General features: G+C 51.2%; 1 protein-coding gene across 1 annotated transcript; it reads right to left on the bottom strand.

Annotated features, from left to right (window-relative positions):
* Positions 1-11,494: 11,494 nt before the first annotated feature.
* LOC128904305 (neuronal acetylcholine receptor subunit alpha-10-like) lies at positions 11,495-20,275 on the bottom strand (the record flags this gene model as incomplete). The annotated part of the gene is made up of 5 exons (XM_054188424.1): positions 11,495-11,979; positions 12,136-12,313; positions 14,048-14,143; positions 19,500-19,758; positions 20,124-20,275. Coding segments are annotated over 5 exons (1,170 nt in total), but the record flags the coding sequence as incomplete, so codon positions are not given.
* Positions 20,276-21,306: the final 1,031 nt, after the last annotated feature.

The raw sequence follows: 21,306 nt of genomic DNA, 5'->3' as shown, positions 1-21,306 counted from the left end.
TCAGGGCATGGTTTGGGTGGGAAGGGACCTCTAAAGGCCACCCAGTGCCACCCCCTGCCCTGGGCAGGGACACCTCCCACCAGCCCAGCTTGCTCCAAGCCCCGGCCAACCTGGCCTTGAACCCCTCCAGGGATGGGGCAGCCACAGCTTCTCTCGGCAACCTGGGCCAGGGGCTCACCGCCCTCACAGCCAAGAATTTCTGCCTCAGATCTCAGCTCAATCTCCCCTCTTGCAGTGGAAAACCCTTCCCCCTCGTCCCGTGGCTCCCCTCCCTCATCCAGAGTCCCTCCCCAGCTTTCCTGGAGCCCCTTGAGGGACTGGAAGGGGCTCCAAGGTCTCCGCGGAGCCTTCTCTTCTCTTCTCCAGGCTGAACGTTTCATCGAATCACAGAATTTCAGAGTTGGAAGGGACCTCTAGAGATCATCTATCCAACTCCCCTGCTAAAGCAGCATTGCCCACAGCACACTACTCAAGACTGCAGCCAGGCACGTCTTGAAAGTCTCCAGAGAAGGAGACTCCACAACCTCCCTGGGCAGCCTCTTCCAGTGCGCTCTCACCCTCACCGTGAAGAAGTTTTTCCTCATGTTTGATCGGAACTTCCTCTGTTCCAGCTTGTGCCCGTTACCCCTCGTCCTCTTACTGGCAGCCACTGAAAAGAGTCTGCCTCCATCCTCCTTCAGCCCACCCTTCAGATACTTGTAAACATTAATAAGGTCTCCCCGCAGCCTTCTCTTCTCCAGGCTGAACAACCCCAACTCTCTGCTGCTCTGCCCTCTCCCTGACGCTCCGCAGCCTTTCTGCTCCCTCTTTGACCTCTGCCGCCAGGCCGAGCGGATCAGCCGCCTGCTCGCACCTCACGCACCCGGCATCCCTTCTACCCTCCGCTACCCGGCAGAGGTGAAGGCGCTCCCTGCAGACACAGCCCGGGGGGGCTGCAGGCGTCCAGGGGGGCTCTGTCTGCGTGGCCGCGTCTCCTCTGGAAAGTGCGCAACACGCGGGAGGCTGCGCCTTTCGGGCACAGGCCATGGCTGAGCTCCCCCGCCTCGCCCTGCCTCGGCGTCCCGCGCGAGCTCAACTCCCGCGCGAAATCCCGCGCGAGCTCAACTCTCGCGTGACCTCCCGCGCCCTGGCTGCTCGCCCCGCTCCCGCTCCCGCTCCCGCTCCCGCTCGCCGCCCTCCCCGGGGCCGCCTTTGACGGGGGTGGGGTCTGGCCGCGGCGGCTGCAGGCCCCGCCCCCGCCTCGCCCCCCGCCCTCGCGCCAGCTGCGGCCGAGCTGCGGGTGCCCGCGGGCGAGCTGCGCTTCCCCGCCGCTGCCCGGGCTTGTGCCGGCCTCAGCACAACCCGCCTGGGTGATGCTGCCTCGAAGGGAGCCGGGAGAGACCTGGGAGCCGCCCCCCCCCGGCACTGCCTGGTGGCCCCCGCAGCCCCCGCCCTCTCTCCCCAGCTGTGGCTGAGCCCGTCCCCGCCGGACGGGGGCTGAGATGGGGCTGGGGACCCCCCTGCCGCTGCCGGGACCTGGCTGTGCCTGGGGGCCCTGCTGGGACCCCCCTGTGAGAAATAAGTTCCGGTCCGAATGAAATAGGCTCAGGCAGAATCCTCTGGGAGGCACATTTTCATTCACGCTCTTGCAAGAGCGGGTGACCTAGCAAGTAGGCACACTTTCCGTTCTTGAAACACCACACCTTTTTATTTCCTAATCCCGGCCCAATTTTTCCCTCCCCTCTTTCCCGTTGGTTGGGTACTCCAGGGTTCACGGTCTGTGCGAGGCGCCTAAAATTCTTCCCGCATGTCCTGCCGCTGTTTGCTTCTCTTTATGCTACACCTAAAGAGATTATCTGACTAGTTTATTTCCTTCCTTTTTGGTAACAAAAAAATTGCTCCATGTCATTAGCCCTGGTTAAATGTATGACTACCCTTCCAGACGCTAATCCAGTAGGAATCACTTTGTCCTTTTGTCTGTGTGATAAGAGATGTTCTACAAGCCTTTGCTGGAGCCTCTTTGTCTCAGTCATTCCCTTATCGTGTCACCTCTGATGGAAACGGCTTTTCTCCTCTGCAAAAGCAACACCTGCCTTTCTTACAATTTCCCCCTTTCCTTTCTCATAATCTTATTGTCTTTTGCATTTCCAGGGCATGGTTCCATATGAGGCCTCTGGAGCCGACAGCGTGATGTTACATTCTTCTTCTTCTCGACAGTTTTTATTGTCTTCTAGATGAAGCATTTTCCCAGGGTATGGGGGAGGGTCTACTTCCATTCGTTTCGTGAGGGCAGTTTCAATTAATCGTTGAACTAATCCTCGCACACAGGGAATGATACAGCGTCCGACAGCCGCTAACATTCCCGCTACCGTTATAAGAGAAGTCAATATTGATACCACCATACCTTTCCGTTTCCCAAACCGGGAATCCAGCCAACTTGTCAGTGAGGTGTCTATTCCAGAGTTCTCAGCTAACTCATCAGCTAGACTGGTGAGCCCTTGAAGGGCTTTAGTTATAGCACCATCTGGAGCTGTATTGTTGGGGATGAAGGTGCAGCACCGGTTCCCTAACATTACACACACACCTCCCTTCTCTGCTAAGATCACGTCCGGGGCAATCCTATTTTCCCATGCCATCCGCTGGTTGCATCCAATCGTTCAGCTATTCCTTTCAATGCATCTCTGGTATAATTAATAAACCTCTGTCGGTTATAGTACATATAATTTATCCAATCTACATTTTTGCTTATAGTTATCCACCAGAAAAAGACAGACTCGAATCCTGCTCCTGTCTGATTCCTTGCTTTGTGTTCATCTGGGACTCCTCTAGGGACTCCAATGGGATCTATATATATCCGTTCATCAAAGGATACACCCACACTTCTTTCTACTCTACTGCCTGAGCTCAGGGTTCCTGTTCCTTTTTCAAATGCTAGGGTGAATGGTATTGCCAATTGTACCATTCCACATGTACCTTTCCAGTTAGCCGGCAACACAGATCGCAAGGTCTTCCCTCCACAATACCGCCAGAGATCCACCCAAGGCACTCGTATCGCTGAGTTTTTCCTTTTACATCCTTGGTCCCATTCAGAGTTTCAGTGCACAGGGTAAATCCCCCCCCAGGTTTGGTAGCATTCACACCCTGCCGTGAGAGGCACGCTGGATGGTTACCAATTGCTGTGGAAAATGCTGGTGGCACTTTAACATCTCTAGATTCCAAGGCAGGAAACAGTAAGGAAAGTGAATGACAAGCCTCGTTTCCCCAGGCCGTCCTTTCTTGGTATAATGCTATCATACACCACATCCCTAGGGAATCTTTCGTCCACCCTAAGGGAAAAGGGACAATCTGTGCTGTGGGCCTTCCTGAGGCACAAGCAGAGCAATTGCTTTGGTTCAAACTATTAACAGTATATTTTACCCATTCTACCCAAGCATTCGTCTCACCGTACCCTGTCTCAATCTCAAATGTTTGTCTAAGATCTGTAATCTCAGCAACCGTTACCAAAGCTGGATCATTCAGTGGTTCCCACTGTTGTATTACTGGGAGTTTTAGTAGTCATAGCTGTCCCTTCTGCTTAACTGCTATTTTCCAGTAGGTCTATTCTAAATCTTCCCCTTGGCTCTCTTCCAGACACATCTGCTCCTATTCCATACCTCAGGTTAGCTGTATCGTCCCTCTGGGTTATAGTTATCAACCGAGGAGTCCATTCAAAAAGGCCACGCTCTGGGGAAGGTGATCCTTTGTAAAAATGTATTTTCTTTTTGAGAGGGTAATAATAAGAAGACTTGAACCACTTGTCATCAATGGCCCACCCTCCAATTTGGGTGGTCCACCACGCTTCACTCCATCGATCACAAGGTGCAGCCTCCTGATATCCCTCTGCGACCCTCCAAATTTCTGGGAACAGGTAACTGTTTTCACCACTCAACCGTCTTTGGGCCTCTAGCTTCCCACACTTCAGTACTTGACAGGCATCAAAGCGTACAGTCTGTGGGGTATCTCCTTTAGTGATATTTATGATAAGCCTAACCGGGTAATCTGGGTGTGCACTTCGTAGGTGATCTAGGTGTACACTCCAGCTTCCTAGTGGGAAGCTCAACACCGCCCCTATGACCAGTATCATCGCAAAACGCTTCTTAAAATTCATGGCATGCACAGATTTATGTCTCCCAACTGGATCATCCCGCCCCAACCCACGGCTTATTGTCTCTTTAGGGTTACTCGCAGTGGGCTGTCAGTAGAATGTACAGTCCACCGTTCTACCGGATCTGTTGGCGGGGGTTCAACTGCTCCTTTTTGCTGAGTGTAGTGAGCCCATCCTTTTTCTGCTGTCCTTACTGCGGTTTCAGTAGTGAGGAGGACTTGGAATGGTCCTTCCCACTCCGGTTGTAGCTTACTCTCCGTCCAGGATTTGACTAGTACCCAGTCCCCTGGTTTATACGGATGGACGACAAATTCCAACGGCGGAGTTTGAGCAAGAAATCCTTTATTTCTGAGGAGAGAGAAAGAAGACGACAACCCCAGTATACGGTTCTTAAGAAACATATCTTTAGTTTCAAAAGTGGGCAAGTCTTCTCTGTTACCCATATAAGGTAGTCCAAAAAGCGTCTCATAGGGCGAGAGACCTGTATCTTTTCTAGAAGCCTGGATCCTCAACAATGCTATGGGTAAACATTTAGTCCGTGGTAATTTCGACAATTGTCTCTTACTGAATTGTCTCTTAATGGTCTGGTTCATCCTCAACTTTTCCTGATGACGGGGGATGCTAGGGGATATGAAATTCCCACACCATCCCTAAACTTTCCAGAATTCCTTGAAGGATTTTAGATAAAATGACTGCCGCGATCTGAGTTTCTATTCTCCACTAACCCGTACCTGGGAATAATCTGTTCGAGTATTATCTTAATTACCCCTGCTGCAGTAGCTGACGCCAAGGGGTAGGCTTCCACCCATCCAGTAAGACGGTCCACTAGGACTAAAAGATCTTTTCGCCTGCCTGTTGGTGGTAGTTCACTGAAGTCTACCTGTATACTTTGGAATGGTCTCAAGCCGGGCTCTCCTCCTCCCAAAGATTGCTTTCTCAAGGCTTTCTTGTTTACTTTCTTACAAATAGCACATCCCTCACAAATTTGTTTGGCTACTGTGTATATGCCAAAGCACCTGTACTTCCACAAAACTATTCGCACGTTGCATGCGTTCCCCAATGGCTTCCCTGTTGTAACACTGTCACTGTTTCTCTCATTGTTTGTTGACCATTTCCCTTCCGTCAGGCAGAATCCATTTACCACCTTTCTCCACTGCCCCTGCTTCTGTCATTGCTTCTCCTGCCCCAAGGCTGCCTCTTTTGCCACCTTGTCCGCTAATCTGTTTCCCCTTGCGGTAATGAATTGTCTCTCTGGTGACCTTTAACATGTAAAGCTGCTATTTCACTTGGTATTAATATATTAGCTAACACCTGCTGTGTAAGTTCTTTGTGTAAAAGTTCTTTCCCTTTGCTGTTTATTAGTCCTCGTTCTTCCCAAATTTTACCAAAGGTATGCACTACCCCAAAGGCATAGCGAGACTCTGTGTATATTGTTCCTTCTCCTTTCTCCAGTTAATTTAAGTGCCTGGTTTAAGGTATACATCTCACATATTTGAGCGGACCGTGCACTAGGTAATTTTTCAGATGCTTTTACTTGTTGGTGTCGCGTAAAAAGGGCTGTAGTTTCCATATTTGTCTGTCAGAGTCCCGGACTTTCACTGATTTACTATCAGAGTCCCACCACAGGACTTTCACTGAATCAGATTCACAAATAATCGAAATTAGTTGTTTTATTGAGAGCGACAGAACAGACTTGAGATTGCCATTGATAAATTCACTAACTACAATAGCGCTAATTACTTCAGGTTAACATTGCTAGCAAAAATAATGATAGTACAGCAACCCGGGGTAACATTCACCAGAGGGTGAAAGGCGCAGCGCTTACCCAGAAAGGCGTCCCTGCCTGGGGCGGAGGGAGAGAACACAACCCGTCGACTGGTCCGTCACGTATCAAGTTTCTTCTCTCCCAATTTAACAGTCATTTTCTCCATCCTTTTATCCCCAGACTTACAAGGTTTCCCTCCCCTAGGTGACGTGTAGTATGATTGGGGTGGAGAGACGAGTGCTGTAGTCATATATGTTTAGCATGATCTCTAAAAGCTTCATTAGCATATACAGGGGCGTCAACTTTAATATGCATTTCACAGGTAAGGAGGCAAAGGTCAATTACCAGACATGGCAGCCTCTCAAGGAAACAAAGAGCTACACGAGGTCTCTTGATTTTACTGTCTCTGCTGATGAAAAGCAGGGCTGTCCTGGCTCCCCAAGACTACCCCGTCATTTATGTAGCCTGTGATAGCCAGACAAGCCTTCACTCCCCTGGGTTGCACAAGAGATAGCAAAGCCAGTCTTAATTGCTCTTTGAGCACAGAGACTTCACCTCATTATCCACATTCCACAGTCGACTCACTCCATGCACCACCGCATAGCCATTACACCTCTCTCCTTCTATCCCTCTTGAAGGACCGTCTACGAACAAATGAAGACCCCCAGATAGGGGTTCTTCCCTTAAGTCAGATCGTGTCCTAGTCTGGTACTCAATTACATCTATGCATTCGTGTGTAAGTTCTTCATCCTTTGCCTCTATTTTTTTCACAAAAAGCTCACTGGGTTAAGGCAAGGGCGGGTAGTTAAAATCAAATCATCCTTTTCAATTAAAATTCCTTCATACTTCAGTATTCTTGAATTGGTTAGCCGTTTTCCCGTGGTTTGGGCTAAAATGATTTTTACTTGGTGAGGGGTGCTAACTTCTATCATTCCCCTGGCCACCCTCAGGAGACCAGATCTGAGAGTTTAGATGAACAGGCCACTGGCTGCCGCTTATCCCCCCCCACTCTTGAGTTCCTAACGCAGCCCCTTTGTCTACAGTTACAAATAGTTGAAAAGATTTCTTCAAAGAAGATAAGGCTAAAACTGGAGCTCTGATTAGGCTCTGTTTTCAATCTTACACTAAATCCTCCTCTTCTTCTGTCCAAACCAATACATTCGGATCTTCAGCTAACAGTTTGGAATATAGTCCTTTAGTCTTTTGAGCATACTCCTCTATCCACAGTCTACAGTACCCAGTCAGCCCCCAAAATTTTCTCAGTTCCCTCTTGGTCTTTGGCAGAGGTAAGTCTACTATTCCTTTGATCCTCTCAGGATTTATAGGATTTATTTTTTCGACTCCCTTCACTGACTACATGTCCCAAGTACTTCACTTCTGTTTCCACCTATTGCAATTTTTTTTATTTTTTTTTTTTGAGACCCTCAAACCTTACTGTCCCAAAAAGTTCAGTAACTCATTCGTGGCTTCTTTTACCCTGCCTTCTTCCTCCCCAGATACCAATAATCATCCACATACTGAAGCAGGGCTACTCCCGATGGAGGGCTGGATTGTTCAAGCACTTGTTCTAACACTTGCCAAGCAAATTAGGGGATTCTGTAAATCCCACAATGATAACACCCTACCGGTGAACCTCGAGCTGCTGGTAGGAGCGGTCGGGGCAGTCCTCGTCCCCTGTTATTCACCCCTCTCCCTCGCCCCCAAGTAACAGCCTAAGGGGTCCCACTTTGGGGATTCAATTTCTTTGTCGATTGAAACATCACCGACGGTCTGGGCTGCGAACATATAAAATGGATTTGGGCGTTCCTGAATCTATTCACCTTGACCCAGCAAAAAGCATATTCACCTTCTTCAACTTCCTTATTAGTCCTTATTATTCACATACATGTTTAAAGTCTGACAGACCCAGTCTTCATCAGATCCAAATTTGGACCAAAATACACTAGGAGGTCTTATGGGTTCTTTGGTCCAAACAAATTCAAATGCAAATGCAAACGTGTCCCACCTGGGACACCTCTGGGATCCTCTAAGACAGACACAGGACCCCTAGGACACCCCTGAGACCCTTCCCAGGATGTCCACGGCCCCCCCGTCCGCCCCCGGCTCCTCCGGGATGCGGTCCGAACAAAACAAATCATTTTCTTTTTATCTTTATCCCTTGTACAAGAAGAATCATTCCGAAACCTCAGCATTCTCCCCTAAAGGACTGTCTGGGGCAATGTTCCCGGGGTCTTTCTTAGTATCCCCTTCTTCATCCCTAGGCCTAGAATCCTTATTTCCCATTCTGAACAGAGACTTTTCTTACACCCCTTCCTTTCGCTTCGTCCTTCTCCGTCTGCGCCCCTCGCGGGACTACAGAACCGCGGACCCCGACTCCACACTCGCTTCGTACCACAGTACGTCTCAGTCACTCACACACAAGTCTCTTAGAATGTCCCGACCACCAAGGCAATACTTTAACGGTCCGATTTTTCTTACCTTGGTCCGTGCACGGAGTTGCCTGGTCGTACTCTCTGTGCCGACTGCACCTATCCCTTTTCCCCCTGTGGTTCACAGAGTCTGCTGTACAACTGGGTCTCGAGATCTTAGTCGATTCCTCCCGGAATCCCTGCGACGATCCACGAGACCGTTGAAAACAACGGGACGCGTCTTCCCGTCCTTCGGCAACACGGACTCCCAAGAAGATGACTTCTGCTCCCGGACGAGCCCCCAAATTGTGAGAAATAAGTTCCGGTCCGAATGAAATAGGCTCAGGCAGAATCCTCTGGGAGGCACATTTTTGTTCACGCTCTTGCAAGAGCGGGTGACCTAGCAAGTAGGCACACTTTCCGTTCTTGAAACACCACACCTTTTTATTTCCTAATCCCGGCCCAATTTTTCCCTCCCCTCTTTCCCGTTGGTTGGGTACTCCAGGGTTCACGGTCTGTGCGAGGCGCCTAAAATTCTTCCCGCATGTCCTGCCGCTGTTTGCTTCTCTTCATGCTACACCTAAAGAGATTATCTGACTAGTTTATTTCCTTCCTTTTTGGTAACAAAAAAATTGCTTAAAGTCATTAGCCCTGGTTAAATGTATGACTACCCTTCCAGATGCTAATCCAGTAGGAATCACTTTGTCCTTTTGTCTGTGTGATAAGAGATGTTCTACAAGCCTTTGCTGGAGCCTCTTTGTCTCAGTCATTCCCTTATCGTGTCACCTCTGATGGAAACGGCTTTTCTCCTCTGCAAAAGCAACACCTGCCTTTCTTACACCCCTGAGCGGAGTTGGCGCAGGGCTGGGGTCTCGGTGGGACACCCGTCCCCGCTGCCCTGCGCTTTCCATGCTGCCTGGCCCCTTTGCCTTCCTCCTCGGCCGCTGGGGCTGCCCTGGCCGGGCTCCCTCCTCACCCCGGGGCTCCCCGCGGGGACAGCGGCTCCTTCCCCTCGCCATGTCCCCCCAGCCGGGTCCCTGCACTCAGCCGGGGGCGGTGCTGCTGCCCCCCCGCACTCCCCTCGCTACGGCCATCCCTGCTGCCAGCGTCTGTGCGCCATCCCAGCCAGCCCGAGGGCACTCCGTGTCCCCCGCACCCTGTTCCGGCTGCCCCAGCGCCTCCGGCTCTCATCCCCAGGTTCCCCCATCACCCACGGGTGTCCCCCCGGGTTTGGCCACCGTCCCCCTCCCCACCAGCTGATCAGTCCCCTCCACCGGTGACAAGATGGCATGAGCCCCGAGGCCTCCGACAGCCAGTCCGTGGGGTGTGGGGCAGGGATGGGGACGAGGGGCCCAGCCCCCCCCCGGCACAGGCTGTCGGGCAGGGTGAGCGCAGACCAGCCGCCGTCGCTGTCGCAGGAGAAGAGCCAGAGGTCAGTCAGCCAGAGCTGATGGAGTCGTTATTTTATTGAGGACGGATCAGTAAATGCAGGGGGGTGAGATATTCCGTAAGCCCGGATGGATCAGCAGGAAATGCTCCGCTATTTACGGCACGCAGGGTTTGGGTGGGATACAAAGGTCATGACGTCGGCTTCCCGTATGTACCTTTAATGTCACAGGTATGCAAAAAATGTCACATACCAACCCGTTGGTGCCAGGTACGGTGTCTCTCAGCCTCGAGGGGTAACCTTGAGAGGGGTCCCTGCTCCAGGGGACAGTCCCCACCTGGGCAGGGGGAGCTCCACAGACCCGATGGCTGCGGGTGTTTAGAGCATCGAGGGGTTGAGTCGTAGTCGGGTTTTCTGCTGCGTTCAGGCTGTTTCAGCCACTTACCAGCCCGATCTCCAGCCGAAACAGGGCTGGTTTTTGGTTTTGGTGCTGAGCTCTCGCTGACGGCCTCACGCAAGAGCATTAACTTGGGTTTGGCTGAGCATCTGCCTGCACCCAAGTGCGGTTCGCTCACACAGCAGGGCTGCACCCCTCACCCACCGTCCCCTACCCGCGCAACAACCTGCACCCGCCCCTGAACGTGGCGGCTTCCCCTTGTGCGGCTCCAACGGCAGCTTCCCCTTCAAATTCCCCCACTCCAACCCGGCGAGAGCCCTGCAGCTGCTGCGGGACCCTGCCAGCCACCCGCGGCACCCAAGTGCTGCCCCACACCCGCCATGGGTGCTATGATGGACCCCAGCACTGACCTGCCCTGCCCTGGGTGGGCAGCAGACCCAGAGCTCCACGAGCCCCGCACTCTGTCACCAAAGGCATCGAGGGCCAGACCCCTCCGTCCCTCCTGGGCACCATCCTGGCCCCAGCCAGCACCCGGAGGGGACGGGGTGGGGGCTGCCCTACTCCCCTGGGACCCTCAGCAGGGCTGCCGGACACTGGAGTGGCATCTCGGGGGGCTGCAGCAGACCCGGCCCCTGGCCAGGCAGGGTGGCAGGCACCGGTGGGGACACAGGAGGAGCGGAAGGTGTCTCTTTATATATATATATAAATATATATATGTGGTCCAGAGGAGGCCCCGGAGATGCTGGGAGGGCTGGAGGCCCTCTGCTGTGAGGACAGGCTGAGAGAGTTGGGGGCGTTCAGGCTGGAGAAAGAAAGGTCCGTGGAGACCTTGGAGCCCCTTCCAGTCCCTCAAGGGGCTCCAGGAAAGCTGGGGAGGGACTCTGGATGAGGGAGGGGAGCCATGGGACGAGGGGGAAGGGGTTTCCAATGCAAGAGGGGAGATTGAGCTGAGATCTGAGGCAGAAATTCTTGGCTGTGAGGGCGGTGAGCCCCTGGCCCAGGTTGCCCAGAGAAGCTGTGGCTGCCCCATCCCTGGAGGGGTTCAAGGCCAGGTTGGCCGGGGCTTGGAGCAAGCTGGGTTGGTGGGAGGTGTCCCTGCCCAGGGCAGGGGGGTGGAATGAGATGATCTTTAAGGTCCCTTCCCACCCAAACCATTCTGTGATTCTATGATTCTACATCTATATTTCTCTACGTCACCACCCAGACAACTGCTCGGGGGGCCGTGACCCCTCAACCCTGCAGCTGGGGCAGCCCCGGCCGAGTCAGGTTCCCGCTCTCAGGCTCCTCTTCCCTGGCGCTGGTGGATCTTCCACCCTGCAGGTCCATGAAGGGCCAAGGGGGGCTCAGGACGAGCCACCCCCATGGGGCACCCGTGGCCACCACTGCCCCTGGGGGCAGTGAGTCCACGGGGCCATCAGGCAGCATTGCCCAGGACCAGCACACTCATGAGGACGACCATGAGGAAGAAGACCCACATGAAGAAGCGGTCCATCACCTTGGCCACCTTCTTCCACTCGCCGGTCCGGCGCTGGGAGGCTTGGTGATGCCAGAAGCAGCTGGCGACGTAGCCCACGTTCCTCAGCAGGCCATCATGGTGGCACAGGCAGCGGTCCCGGGGACAGCCCCCTGCCTCGGCACCCACCTCCCCCTCCATGGGGCTCTCCCCCGGCCCCCCAGTGTTCTCCCTGCCCGCCCGCCTGCCCAGCACCCGCTGGGGGCTCTTGCAGCTCTCGCCCACCTCGTAGACACAGCAGAGCTGGGCCATGTGGTGGAGGATGAGCCACCTGGCCCAGGGGGGCACGGGCCGGGGCCCCGGGCCGCAGTGGTGGACGTTCATGATGAAGATGGTCAGCGCGGTGGAGGCCGTGATCATGGTCATGGTGGCGATGTAGTACTTCCCTGTGTGGGTAATGGGTGGTGATGCCGCAGCGGGGTGGGGAGAGACCTGTGCCCACCTCCCCCCATCGAAACCCCCCCTGGCATGGGGGGGTGCCCACCACCCCGGTGCAGACGCCCTGGTCCCATGGGAGGGTCCTGGGTGCCATCAAGGCTCACCGATGAGCGGGACGCTCTCCGAGGGCTGCATGCTCTCCGCCACCAGCAGCTGGAAGACGGTGAGGGCCAGCAGCACTGTCACCCCCAGTGAGACCTTCTCCCCGGAGTCGGCCGGCAGGTAGAAGCCAAGGGGTGCCAGGAAGGAGACCATGATGCAGGGCAGGAGCAGGCTGAAGATGTGAACATAGTGACCAAGGATGAGGAAAAGGCTGAGGTACTTAATGCAGTCTTTGCCTCAGTCTTCAGCAGTAGGACCAGTTGTTCCCTGAGTACCCAGACCCCTGAGCTAGAAGACAGGGATGGGGAGCAGAATGAAGCCCCTGTAATCCAAAGGGAAACGGTGAGGGACCTGCTTCAGCACCTGGAGCTGCACAAATCTATGGGGCCGGATGGGATCCACCCAAGGGTATTGAAAGAGCTGGCGGAAGTGCTCGCCAGGCCACGTTGCATCATTTATGAGCAGTCCTGGACAACCGGGGAGGTCCCAGCTGACTGGAGGTTAGCAAATGTGACACCCATCCACAAGAAGGGTCGGAAGGAGGATCCGGGGAACTACAGGCCAGTCAGTCTGACCTCGGTGCCTGGGAAGGTCATGGAACAGATCCTCCTCAGTGCCATTACACGGCACATGCAGGAGAACAGGGTGATCAGGCCCAGTCAGCATGGGTTTGTGAAGGGCAGGTCATGCCTATCAAACCTAAGATCCTTCTACGATAAGGTGACCCACTTAGTGGATGAGGGAAAAGCTGTGGATGTTATCTACTTGGATTTTTGCAAAGCTTTTGACACCGTTTCCCACAGCATTCTCCTGGAGAAACTGGCTGCTCATGGCCTGGACAGGTGTACTCTTCGCTGGGTAAAAAACTGGCTGGATGGCCGTGCCCAGAGAGTGGTGGTAAATGGAGTTAAATCCAGTTGGTGTCCGGTCACAAGTGGTGTCCCCCAGGGCTCGGTGCTGGGGCCGGTTCTCTTTAATATCTTTATCAATGATCTGGATGAGGGGATCGAACGCACCCTCCGTAAGTTTGCAGATGACACTAAGCTGGGCGGGCGTGTTGATCTGCTTGAGGGGAGGTTGGCTCTGCAGAGGGATGTGGACAGGCTGGACCGATGGGCTGAGACCAATGGTATGAGGTTCAACAAGGCCAAGTGCCGGGTCCTGCACTTGGGTCACAACAACCCCATGCAGCGCTACAGGATTGGGGCAGAGTGGCTCGAAAGCAGCCCGTCAAAAAAGGACCTGGGGGTGTTGGTTGACAGCCGGTTGAATAGGAGCCAGCAGTGTGCCCAGGTGGCCAAGAAGGCCAACAGCATCCTAGCCTGTATCAGGAATAGCGTGGTGAGCCGGACTAGGGAAGTGATCATCCCCCTGTACTCGGCACTGGTGAGGCCCCACCTCGAGTACTGCGTTCAGTTTTGGGCCCCTCGCTACAAGAGGGACATTGAGGTGTTGGAGCGTGTCCAGAGAAGGGCTACAAAGCTGGTGAGGGGTCTGGAGGACAAACCTTATGAAGAACGACTGAGGGAGCTGGGGTTGTTTAGCCTGGAGAAGAGGAGGCTGAGGGGAGACCTTCTCGCTCTCTGCAACTCCCTGAAAGGAGGTTGGAGAGAGATGGGGGCTGACCTCTTCTCCCTGGTGACAAGTGATAGGATGAGAGGAAACGGGTTCAAGTTATGTCAGGGGAGGTTTAGATTGGATATTAGGAAACATTTTTTCACTGAAAGGGTTATTAAACATTGGAATAGGCTGCCCAGGGAGGTGGTGGATTCACCATCCCAGGAGGTGTTTAAAAAAAAGGGTAGATGGGGCACTTAGGGACATGTTTAGAAGTGGCTTTTGTCAGGGTAGGTTAAAGGTTGGACTTGATGATCTTAAAGGTCCCTTCCAACCTCAGCGATTCTATGATTCTATGTAGAAGGAGGCGCGGCGGCAGAGGAGCAGCGTGTAGGTGACATCAGGGTAGGGCTCGGAGCAGCAGCCGTAGGTGATGACGTTCCTCGTGGCCGGTGTTATAGATTGTGGCCCAATAATTGACAGGAACCAGTCCGATTAATCAAATTAGTTTATTAAGCAAGCGGCAGCAAGCAAAACAGCGCTGGGCGGCCGGGGAGTCTTTGCTCCGCCAACGGCGCACACCCACTTCCCGAAAGTAGTTGATTATATACTCTTCTGGTTCCCGTATATGTGTCAATCCTGGTATATTCTGTGTCTGAGCGACGTGTTGCTAGGGGGTCGGTCTTGTCCCGCCTCCTGATGGTGGTGGGGCTGAAGGCTCCTCATCTTTATCAGTGTCCTTGGGGAGACTCTTTTCAGCTTATCTCACAACTTAGCTCTTCCCTTTGAAGTGTTAAAACACACCAGATGCCTGTGATTTAGGCCTTGAGGTGTCAAAGTGCACCAGATAGCACGCTGGATGCCTGCGATTTAAGTATGTGAAGAGTCGAAACAGTGTAAGTTTTCACCAGCCTTTAAGAAAGCCTGATTTGATTAACAAACATGATTCTGTTTATTACAATCCCCCCCCCCTTTTTTTTTTTTTTTTTATTTACCATTTTGTTCATCAAATCTTTGGAGTTCAGCGTGACTTAAAGCTAATGTTTCTTCTATTGCTGGTTCCTGATCTAATGACTCGTATTTAGCCCTGAGAAGCATTAAATGGGCAGCTTCCAGTCTGCCCTTTACAATTTCAATTACTCTGTTCAATATACAAGGGCCAAATGTTAATCCCAAAATTAATAGTAGCATAGGTCCCGCAATGGTAGACAATAGCGTAGTCATCCATGGGGAATAATTGAACCAGGATTCATACCAACTTTGCTGTGCTTCTCTTTCTTTCTTTCTTTTTTCTAATCCTTCTCGTAGTTTTGTCATGGTGTCTCTAACTACTCCAGTGTGATCTGCATATACGCAGCATTCCTCATCCAGAGCAACACACAACCCCCCTTGCTGTGCAAACAATAAGACACCTACAAGATTTAGTAAAATTAAAATTAGAGTGTGGCGAGAAGGGTGGAAACCCGGCCGGCTAATAAGTTTAGTTTGAACACTCACTCCAATTACCCAGTCCTTTTCAGTGCTATCACTCCTCCCGGGGCATTTCGTGCGATTCCCTTGGTTAACACTGAGGCAGTCCTCCCAGTGTCTTTGTACAGTCCCACTCTTTGGGTTCTGTTCTCCACAGCTTTGTACTCCTCTGCCTCGCTCGTCAACTCGGTTGCTTTGAGCCACGAGGGGTATCATCTTCTCGGCAGCAGGGGTAGTCTTCAGGGACTGCATCGATTCCAAAATCCTTCCAACACTCATAACATGGGAATTCGTCTGATTCCTTTCCACAAGTTATACAGTCCTCCCGAGTTCTTTTAGTCTGGATCACCATTAATGCCGCTCTTTTTGCTTCTTGATCAGCAAGATTGTTTCCTCTGACTAATGGGCTTAATCCTTTTTGGTGTCCTTTTAAATGTACTACGGCTATTCCCGCTGGTCCTCGTAATGCTTGTAAGACCTGGATTATTAATTCCTGGTGTATTAATCCTTTTCCTTGAGAATTTATTAAACCCCTTTCTTCCCAAATTTTTCCAAAAGTATGCACTACGCCAAAGGCATATTTTGAATCCGTATATATGGTTCCAATTTTACCTTTTAAAAGTTGCAAGGCTCTTAATACAGCATATAGTTCACAAGCCTGTGCAGACCAACTAGGACTCAGAGGTCCTGATTCTATTACACTAAATGTTTTCCCATCAATGATTGCAAATGCTGATTTTCTCTTTCCTTCAACTACCCGGGATGATCCATCTACAAATAGCTTTTCTCCTTCTCCAAGTTCTTCCTCATCTAAATCTGGTCTGATTTTTGTTTGCTCCTCAATGTTGTAAAGACAATCATGATTTATTTTGTCACTCGGCTCCCCATACAAAAACTGTGCTGGATTCTGCACGCTTGTTACCTCGAGTTCCAGTTTGGGAGAGGAAATTAGGATGCCTTTATATTTTAGGAGCCGGGGCATCTGTTATCCATTTGTCAGCTTTTTGTTGCAAAATTCCCCTGATGTTGTGAGGTGATAATACCCTCAATTCTCCTCCAAAGGTAATTTTATGGGCTTCCTCTACCAAAAGGGCTGCGGCTACTACCACTTGAAGGCAGGTAGGCCAACCCCTACTTACAGGGTCCAGGAGTTTAGATAAGTATCCCACAGGTTTCTTTCTTCCTGCCCATTCTTGTGCTAATACCCCAAATGCGGTCCCTTCATCAACATTGATAAATAGATAAAATGGTTTCTTTACATCTGGCAGGCTCAAAACTGGGGCATTTACTAAATCAGTTTTTAGTGTTTCTAATTGTTTATCATCATCCTCCGACCATTTCAATAATCCATCCTTAGTTAATTTGGTATAGAGGAACTTCACCTTTTTGCTATAGTTCTCAATCCATTGCCTGCAATAGCCAAAGAGACCTAATAATTGCCTAACCTGTCTTTTAGTTCTAGGAGCCGGTAATGACAATATGCCATTCACCCTTTCGGGGTCTAATTTCTTAGTTCCCTTGCTTAGTCTGTGTCCCAGATATTTTACTTCTTTCTCAACAAATTGTAGTTTTGATTTTGATACCTTCAATCCTTGTAAACTCAAAAAATTTAGTAACTTAATACTTTCCTGCCTCACTTTTTCTTCGCTATCACCAGCTAGGAGCAAATCATCCACAGATTGGACCAGTGTGACTCCTTCACTTAACTCATACCCCTTCAGGATTTGTTCTAAGGCTTGTCCGAACAAGTTCGGAGATTCGGTAAACCCTTGGGGCAATACCGTCCGCCGTAATTGTTTCCGATGGTTATCTGGGTCTTCCCATTCAAAAGCAAAGTAATCTCGGCAATCTTCTTTGAGAGGGCATGCCCAGAATGCATCCTTCAGATCTATTACACTATACCATTGATTATCGGGCCCTATTTGACTCAGGAGGGTGTGTGGATTCGCCACCACCGGGAATCTAGCTATTGTTCTCTGGTTAATTTCTCATAAGTCATGTACTAACCTATATTTTCCATCCGGCTTTTTTTTTTTGTTTTTTTTTTTTGTTTTTTTTTTTTTTTACAGGCAGGATGGGAGTATTAAAAGGAGACATACAGGGTTCTAGCAACCCCTTTTCAAGTAATCTTTGGATCTCAGGTTTCAAACCTAGCCTCCCTTCTCTAGGAAGGGGGTATTGTTTTATTCTGACTGGTATTTCTGGGTTCCTTATTGTTACTGAAAAGGGTTCAATATCTAACTTACCTACTGTTTCCGGGGTGTACCAGACTTCAGGATTTATTTTCTCTTCATCTATTACTCGTAAGGGACACAGTTTAATTTTTTTTAGTGTTTCATTTTTTACTTCTAAGCCAATTCCTAATTCAATCATCAAATCTCGGCCCAATAAATTATAGTCTGCTTCAGGCATGAGTAGCAGGGACCCCACCCCTACCTTAGAATGGGTTTCAAAAAACACATCCTTTATTACGGGTATTCCAAAAGGTTCTCCTTTTGCTCCAATAACCTGTGTAGTCGCCGAGGATATTTTACATCCTTGGGGCAATTTTTGAACGGTAGATCTTTCTGCTCCCGAGTCCACTAGGAACTCAATTTCTTGTTGCTGGGGACCCACTTTTAGTTTTATCAAGGGCTCTCGTGTTTTTTTTTTTTGTTTTTTTTGTTTTTTTTTCCTCGGGTTCCCAGCAAATAGAGCCCCTGACACCCCTAGTCTTTGAACATTTTCTCATCCATCATTCTCTTTCTGCAGTCCTTTTTAACATGCCCTTTTCCTCCACAATAAAAACAAACCACAGTTCCCCATTCTCTCCCTCTTAAAGGTTTTCGGGTCTCCTGTCTTATCTGGCGAGCTTCAAACCCTTTTCCAGGGGTTGACGTCCTTTGCCCTTCTCTGACTGCAGCTACCAACATTCTGGCTTGTTTCTTATGTATTTCCTCCTCCCTGCGGACATACACTTTCTGGGCTTCCCTTAACAATTCATCCAAACCCCTATCCTGCCAATCCTCCACTTTCTCCAGCTTCTTTCTAATGTCCGTCCATGATTTAGCTACAAATTGGTTTTTTTCCTACCCCCCTGTTTCTTCTCTCTCAAGTGATATAGATTTACTCTAGTCTCTGACCTTATCCACAAGTGTGCATATTCACTCTCCTCCAGGCTAAAGGGTTCCTTAGAATTAACATAAGTATGTAAAGCCTGGCATATCCAATCTTCAAAGGACCCAAAACCGGGCCAATACAGGTGGTCACTTCTAATTTGTTTCCCACCCCAAACTTCCATACAATAACGTATCATTTTTGCTTTATCCTTACCCTGCCTAGAAGGGTAATCATCCCAATATTTAATCATTAATCCTAACAAACTGTCTGGCGGTATCTGGGGTAACCTAACCTTAGGCACCGACCCACCCATGGGATCAGAAGGCTTGCTTTTCTTCTGTCCCATCTTCCGGAGTGCCTTCACACACGCACACAATCTTTTCCCCCTGTTCGTGGCCCAGTCCCTCGCGGGAGATGGGAACCACACTACTAAGGGGTCCGCACTTGCTTCGTCCTCAAGTGGACGTCTCACACAGGCACACTCCAGGATACCCAACCCCAACCGAACGGATCACCGGCCTATACTTACTCACTCCTGAGTCTTCGTTCGGGTCTTCGTGCACAAAGTTTACGGGGTTGCCGGCTTTTATTTGCTTGCTGCCGAATTTCGAGTTCGTCGGTAGAGGTTTTGGGTGTAAAAACCCCCAACAGGGGCCGCTTACTCAGCGGGGCGCCCCCCTGTGAGGTTTACAGCCAAATTGCCTCTATCCGAGTTACGGCACCAAATTTGTTATAGATTGTGGCCCAATAATTGACAGGAACCAGTCCAATTAATCAAATTAGTTTATTAAGCAAGCGGCAGCAAGCAAAACAGCGCTGGGCGGCCGGGGAGTCTTTGCTCCGCCAACGGCGCACAGCCACTTCCCGAAAGTAGTTGATTATATACTCTTCTGGTTCCCGTATATGTGTCAATCCTGGTATATTCTGTGTCTGAGCGACGTGTTGCTAGGGGGTCGGTCTTGTCCCGCCTCCTGATGGTGGTGGGGCTGAAGGCTCCTCATCTTTATCAGTGTCCTTGGGGAGACTCTTTTCAGCTTATCTCACAACTTAGCTCTTCCCTTTGAAGTGTTAAAACACACCAGATGCCTGTGATTTAGGCCTTGAGGTATCAAAGTGCACCAGATAGCACGCTGGATGCCTGCGATTTAAGTATGTGAAGAGTCGAAACAGTGTAAGTTTTCACCAGCCTTTAAGAAAGCCTGATTTGATTAACAAACATGATTCTATTTATTACAGCCGGCATGCCCAGCGCCTCCCACTCCACGTTCTCCACGAAGTCCGTCAGGTCCCCGGTGTCCAGCTGGTTGCGGAGGTCGATCTGGTTCCCGTTGTAGGTCCAGGAGCCGAAGGTGAGGCGGCACCGCTGCCCGTCAAAGGGGAAGTAGGAGACATCCACCTTGCAGGAGCTCTTGGTGATGGCGGGCGAGTCCCATGTGATGTGCCCGTCGGAGCGCAGCACCACGTTGGTCTCCACCGAGCCGCCAAAGCCGTCGTCGGTGCTGGGGGAGGGATCGCTGTGGGGCCAGGATGGCCCCGAGCCCCACGTGGGGCAAGGGTCTGCGGGGCCGGGGCCGAGCACTGGTCCCCAACCCCGTGTCCCCTCCCCATGTCACCCCCAGGAAGAGGGGGCTCGCTGCCCCTGGTCACCCCCGTGGTGGCACATCCCAGCTGCCAGGTGGGTGGCACACCAGGCTGATGCCAGCACCTCCTGCCGCCGCCTTCTCACCCAGTCGAGGTGACCGTCTCCCCACATCCCCCACACCAGGACCCCCCCTGCTCCCCGTTGGCAACACCCCCAGCCCCAGCCTCAGCCCCCCCAGCTCCGGGAGCAGCCGGGGGGTGGGGGAGGGTGAGCAGCACCCACTCGTTGTAGAGGATGATGATGTGCGGCCGCCAGACGTAGCTGCTGGGGATGCGGATGCTGTCAATGCCACCGTAAGCGTCCTTGTCCCAGGCGAGGTGGGCGTCCAGCCAGGCCTGACGGACCCACAGGTAGGAGGTGAGGACCTGGTTCACCTTGTCCTGCCGAGGGCAGAGGGTGGGGGAGGGGGACAGGGACAGACCTCGCTGCCCCCCTGTGGAATAAATACTACATTGGCTAAAAACACAAAAGTACAGCATTGTTCACACAGGAAGGAAAAGTAGAAAATCAAGAGGCTTCTGAGGGAGAAAACAGCTGCAGCTGGCATGAAGAATACAACACCTGTGGTTCCCTGATAAGCTACATGAGGTACGGGACGGGATGCAATTATTCTGCGGCTTTACCTTAGGATGTATAGCGGATACGGGAATGGGATGATACCAGGAAACAGATAAGCTGCCAATTAGCTGCCTGCTCCATACTCGGAGCCAACATTTTGTCAAATTTTGATGAAATGCTGTCCTTTGTGCGAACTTTGCTCATTAGAATGTCATTATAATACCAAAACACATCTCCACCCCGAAGGCTACCCGCCTGCAAGGTGCAACCGCTCCTTCTTGAGCCTGCGCCCTGAGCTTCTCGTAAACTAGACCTTTAATTGTGAAGCGAGAAAAATTTACACCACTCATGATAAAAGTATGTATGACTAAAGTCACTCAAACTCCACCTCGAAGATAACAAATAGTAGAAAAATAGCCCGAGAGAGGGGGGATACCCAGGGAAGACACCATCGCAAAGAATTCCATCACTGACTTCTGGGAGCAGGCGACGGGCTGAGCCTCTCTTCCCCCCCATAGGGACGCCTTTGGGTAAGACTTAGATTATACCGAGGGCTTCCTCGGGAAACTTAGAAATTTCTCTAGAGACTCTCTTTTCTACATGTATAGCCAGGCTGTATCGTTAGAACTTTGTCCCGCGTTTTGTAGATGTAACAATACTTTCATTTGCACGTGCTTTGCAGACAGTGTATTTATCACCGGCTGCCCTAAGAACCTATCTATCTGTTGCTTAAATAAACTGCACTTTTTGAAGTAGCTTGTCCTTTTGGTTTCTCACCGAACGCGACCAAAGACTCGAGAGTGGCCGTGCTAGTTCATGAGCACGACTGGACTGAAGGTGCAGTCCA

Source organism: Rissa tridactyla, chromosome 1 (genome assembly GCF_028500815.1).
Source record: "Rissa tridactyla isolate bRisTri1 chromosome 1, bRisTri1.patW.cur.20221130, whole genome shotgun sequence".
Lineage (NCBI taxonomy): Eukaryota > Metazoa > Chordata > Aves > Charadriiformes > Laridae > Rissa > Rissa tridactyla.
This window is presented reverse-complemented; position numbering and strand designations above follow the sequence as displayed.